Raw genomic sequence first — 5,660 nt, forward strand, 5'->3', positions numbered from 1 at the left:
TGCACGGAGTTCTACCGACCTCATTTTTGTTTGTTTTGTTTTTGGCGATTTGTCACGTCAACCATCCTCAGTTATACGCGTAAGAAGAAACCATTTTTGATATGGAGCGCTACCGTTGCGTTACTGTTGTTTTAAGTTTCTTTAACGATCCAAGCGTTCCGTTACCGATGGGTTGAGGTTCCATTACCGTTCATTCTGATCGGGTGAGGAACGACTAAAAATTTGAACATGCAGCCCAAACTCAGCCGTCCCTACCGACCCTACCGTTCAAAGCAGTTCCGTTAACGATCAGTTACGTTCATTGAGGTTCTGACCCGATCCCTCCCGTGCCCGCACCGTTCCTTGGTCGGTACGGGAACGGGACCTAGAACGGTTGTGTGGAAAGGGGGTATAAGACTCGACCACTTGGCTTATGGTGGAGACAGCTGGAAGATCTCTGGATATAACGGAAGAGGAGTAGTCTTCCTTTTAGAAAATGTGTACTCTGCCTTGCAGATTACAAATTTGTGGGGGTGGGGGATGGGTAAGCGAGGGGTAAGAGAGACGAAAGAGAAAACTGGACAGGGAAAAGTCACTGCCTAAAGTATTCAATAAAGCCACACACACAAAAAAGAAATTACCACATAAGCAGGTTTTCAATTAATATTTTTGCAAAGTATCTGCACAAGCATGTGTGCCTCTGAATATGTTCGTGGCTGCTTTCATGGGGTGCCTGTATCCTCAGGAATTGGAGGATTTCTTTTATCTCTCTTTTTCTGACACCGTTGATTTAACGTCATTTTTACAGGACAGTTTTTTTCCTTTCAGTTATAAGTTGTAGTAGTTTGACCTTATTGTTTTAGGACAAGTAGAGCTCGTTCACCAGTAGCAAAGACTCACTCAGTCCGTCAGTGTGCCTGAGTGTGTGTTATGGGGGGGGGGGGGGGGGCTCTCCTGTGACCGGCCACCTGCAATGTACGGACAGGTTTGCACTGGCCCGGCCAAGGGTGTCCGTTCATGAGAGGGACTGCTGTACTGACAGCCAATACAAGTGTGAAACATAAGTAATCAATTTTATCCACTTGACTATATTCACAACAGGGACCTATCACTCTTCTTTGCATGTTTTTATGCCTACGGATTTTCAAATACTCTGCAACACATGTAACCCAAATTCAACATGTGCCCGTACAATACCGCTTCTTTTGTGAAAACATTGCTTCGGCCATGTTGATTTTGATCAACCAATTTTCTTGTCTTATCTTGTCTTAGCTTGAAATACATTGAAGTACAGGGCGACCCTGCCATTTATTTCTCCAGACAGAAGAGGGCGAGGCACCTGACAGCACTACGAAGTGCCCATCGCAGCGTCGTGGAAACTGCACCTGTCGCTGTAAGCCAGTGCCGGTCAAGCTGACCCCTGCTGAGCGCAAGGAGCAAGAGGTAAGTCAAACTTGTGGTCTATTTATGACTATCCGGGGCTACGAGGTTGAAAAGATAGGGCTGAAAATCATGTACAAAATTCTGTACAGCAAACGCTACCCAAAACCCCATCTATACGGCGTGTCATGACCTTGAGAGCTTCAGTCAACGCTTGATTGTTGCAGTAGTAACATTCGGTTTGCTCTCTCAGAGCTTAGCATATACTTGTCAAGAAGGATCGAGCAGAGAAAATAAACGCCTTGGCAGGGATTCGAACTCAAGACCTCGAAATGTCGGTAGTTTCAAGAATAATATAAAATGAATTCATATCAATTTTTTTCCTTCAATTTCTTAATTGGCGCAGTAGCCTATAGTGGTTAGGACATCAGTCCCGAAATCTCGACGTCCAGAGTTCGAATCTCCGCCGGGGCGTTAATTTTTTTCCCTTATGATCTCTCTTGAAGATAACATAATATTATGATCAGTCTTGAGAGAGCAAACCGGATGTTATCACTGCAAAATTCAAGCCGCTTGACTGAAGTTCTCAAGGTCATACACGCCGTATCGCTGGGGTTTTGGGTAGCTTTGCTGTTCAGTACCATTCTGATAATCCTCGCTCCCACGGCTTTCGCCAGTTGTCTCTCTGACCGGACGCGACAGTCCTTCGCGAATCTATCAAAACCAGAATACAGAGTGATCTCCCCTCCCATATGTTGTTCACGAGCAGTGTTCGCGAGACGAATTGGCCGACTTCAACAGTGATCTCCGTTCTGTTCTTCACAGTTATGACAAAGACATCGTTCTAAGGTCAAAACAAGTCGAAATGTTGGGACTGCTGCCGGAAGGAGACCGTAATATATGGTTGCATCACTGTCAAAAAAAATCGTCCGCTCCAGCGAGCGCGAAACCAAACGGTTGATTATCACGTGACACTTATGCCATATTTTGTGTTGTTTGCACACAGTAAATACATCCGCGAAAAATAGCTCGCTTGAAACTGTCTAAAATAAAAATTCCTCTGTAATTTAAAAATCACACAACACCATGAAAAATCATTATCGACGAATCTGCTTAGGCCTACATCCATAACACATTACAAAAAGCTCTAAATATGTAAAAAAAAAAAAAAATTTTTAAATCGGTTTCCTTGCCAGACAAGGAAACTCAAGGCATCCTGTCAGGGAGAGAATGAGCTGAACTCATTTTGACCTGAGGTCAGGATGGTACAGTACATGATTTTCAGCCCTATATTTTCAAACACGTAATAATAACAGACTCAGAAAAATAAAGTTGACATATATACACGTTGGTGATGACGTGCGTTTTGACTAATTTACGCCATCTTGCCCCATGCAGGCGGCGGTTGCGGCCATCGTGGAAGAGATCAAAGCCAACCTGACGCTGCCCAAAGGCAACCTCAGTGCTACCGTCCGAAAACGGACCAGTGCCCCCGACGCTCGGGCGTCTAGTGCCTTCATCGGGGTCACCCTTGTCATCGTCTTTTCCCTCGCGCTGGGTCTGCCCGTCGTCCTTGACCTTGCTCGTCTGGTCACGTGGCTGTACAGCAAGTATTCTTCCGCCAAAAGGGAGGCTACCGCCGCGGTAGCTCAGGCTCCTACCTCAGGATGAGGAAAACCTTATATTGTACATGTATGCGCTAAGGATCACATTTCAACATATTTTTGACGTCACGTTGTTTAAACTGATTTGAGCAGAGTTAGGTTTCTGTTCCTTATTATGTAGACGTTTGTAGGCTACATGATTTTGACAATACCGTGTTTTTTTTCTACAACTGAGGACACGTCACTCCTTGTAGGCCTTGTACTCAGTTTTGCTGAGGGGGTCTATGTCGACCAAAAGAGTGGGATTCCCTGTAAGTGGACTTCCTGTAGGGGGATTATACAGGGAATCCCACAAGTGGGAGTACCTGTAGGGACATCAGAGACCGCTCGATCTCGTGCCAAGCGCGTGACTGCCGTAAACCGATTTGAGTTACCTTAGCGTTACTTCCCCTTCCGCATTGCGGTTCCACAAGAAAATCTGTTGGAATTATTAAATTCGCGTGCAGTATGTCGTTATTGTGAGTGATTTATTTTAGCCGCGTTTTCTTTTCATTTAGTTATCGATTTACACCTTTTTTTTTAAATAAGAATTGCAAAACATACTTGAATTTTTAAGAAACACCAAAAAAAATCGAAAAACATCAAATTCTACCGATGTCGCCTAGCATCACGTGACTTTCAGCGAGATCAGCGAAACGCTGGCTGGAACTCCCACCTGTGGGATTCCCTGTAGAGTGATAAGTCAGTTACAATAATTGTATAGAGGGAATCGAGTCCCCCTGCAGGAAGTCCACCTACAGGTAATCCGACTCTTTTTGTCGACATAGACCCCATCAGCTGTACTTTTCATTTTGTTTTCAGGTTTGTTTATTTTTCTATTTAACTGGTTTAATTCTGAAGACTTTCGTATGTGAGTTCCTCTCAGACAAATCTGATTAACAGCTTTATCTCCGTACCTGTACATTATCTCCATTTTTACATTCAGTCAAGTTTTGACTAAATGTTTTAACGTAGAGGGGGGAATCGAGACGAGGGTCGTGGTGTATGTGCGTGCGTGCGTGCGTGCGTGTGTGTGTGTGTGTGTGTCTGTGTGTGAGTGTAGAGCGATTCAGACTAAACTACTGGACCGATCTTTATGAAATTTGACATGAGAGTTCCTGGGTATGAAATCCCCGAACGTTTTTTTCATTTTTTTGATAAATGTCTTTGATGACGTCATATCCGGCTTTTCGTGAAAGTTGAGGCGGCACTGTCACGCCCTCATTTTTCAACCAAATTGGTTGAAATTTTGGTCAAGTAATCTTCGACGAAGCCCGGACTTCGGTATTGCATTTCAGCGTGGTGGCTTAAAAATTAATTAATGACTTTGGTCATTAAAAATCTGAAAATTGTAAAAAAAAATAAAAATTTATAAAACGATCCAAATTTACGTTCATCTTATTCTCCATCATTTGCTGATTCCAAAAACATATAAATATGTTATATTTGGATTAAAAACAAGCTCTGAAAATTAAATATATAAAAATTATTATCAAAATTAAATTGTCGAAATCAATTTAAAACACTTTCATCTTATTCCTTGTCGGTTCCTGATTCCAAAAACATATAGATATGATATGTTTGGATTAAAAACACGCTCAGAAAGTTAAAACAAAGATAGGTACAGAAAAGCGTGCTATCCTTCTTAGCGCAACTACTACCCCGCTCTTCTTGTCAATTTCACTGCCTTTGCCATGAGCGGTGGACTGACGATGCTACGAGTATACGGTCTTGCTGAAAAATGGCATTGCGTTCAGTTTCATTCTGTGAGTTCGACAGCTACTTGACTAAATATTGTATTTTCGCCTTACGCGACTTGTTATATTTAGTCAAGTTTTGACTAAATATTTTAACGTAGAGGGGGGAATCGAGACGAGGGTCGTGGTGTATGTGTGTGTGTGTGTGTCTGTCTGTCTGTCTGTCTGTCTGTCTGTGTGTGTGTGTAGAGCGATTCAGACTAAACTACTGGACCGATCTTTATGAAATTTGACATGAGAGTTCCTGGGTATGAAATCCCCATACGTTTTTTTCATTTTTTCAATAAATGTCTTTGATGACGTCATATCCGGCTTTTCGTGAAAGTTGAGGCGGCACTGTCACGCTCTTATTTTTCAACCAAATTGGTTGAAATTTTGGTCAAGTAATCTTCGACGAAGGCCGGGGTTTGGTATTGCATTTCAGCTTGGTGGCTTAAAAACTAATGAGTGAGTTTGGTCATTAAAAATCTGAAAATTGTAAAAAAAATATTATTTTTATAAAACGATCCAAATTTACGTACATCTTATTCTTTATCATTTTCTGATTCCAAAAATATATAAATATGTTATATTTGGATTAAAAACAAGCTCTGAAAATTAAAAATATACAAATTATTATCAAAATTAAATTGTCCAAATCAATTTAAAAACACCTTCATCTTATTCCTTGTCGGTTCCTGATTCCAAAAACATATAGATATGATATGTTTGGATTAAAAACACGCTCAGAAAGTTAAAACGAAGAGAGGTACAGAAAAGCGTGCTATCCTTCTCAGCGCAAGTACTACCCCGCTCTTCTTGTCAATTTCACTGCCTTTGCCGTGCGCGGTGGACTGACGATGCTACGAGTTTACGGTATTGCTGCGTTGCATTGCGTTCAGTTTCATTCTGTGAGTTCGAC

General features: G+C 42.0%; 1 protein-coding gene across 1 annotated transcript; it reads left to right on the plus strand.

The window, feature by feature from the left end:
* Positions 1 to 952: 952 nt before the first annotated feature.
* On the plus strand, positions 953 to 3,030 carry LOC138970156 (uncharacterized). The gene is made up of 3 exons (XM_070342644.1): positions 953 to 964; positions 1,300 to 1,422; positions 2,758 to 3,030. The coding sequence occupies exons 1-3, from the start codon at positions 953 to 955 to the stop codon at positions 3,028 to 3,030; spliced, it is 408 nt and encodes a 135-aa protein (XP_070198745.1).
* Positions 3,031 to 5,660: the final 2,630 nt, after the last annotated feature.

The sequence above is a fragment of the Littorina saxatilis genome, linkage group LG7, assembly GCF_037325665.1.
Source record: "Littorina saxatilis isolate snail1 linkage group LG7, US_GU_Lsax_2.0, whole genome shotgun sequence".
NCBI lineage: Eukaryota > Metazoa > Mollusca > Gastropoda > Littorinimorpha > Littorinidae > Littorina > Littorina saxatilis.

What these genes read in the sequence shown, in the direction of transcription:
- LOC138970156 (XM_070342644.1), top strand. An exon ending in CTGAGCGCAAGGAGCAAGAG is followed by an intron (nt 1,423 to 2,757) that starts GTAAGTCAAACT and finishes TGCCCCATGCAG; the next exon opens with GCGGCGGTTGCGGCCATCGT.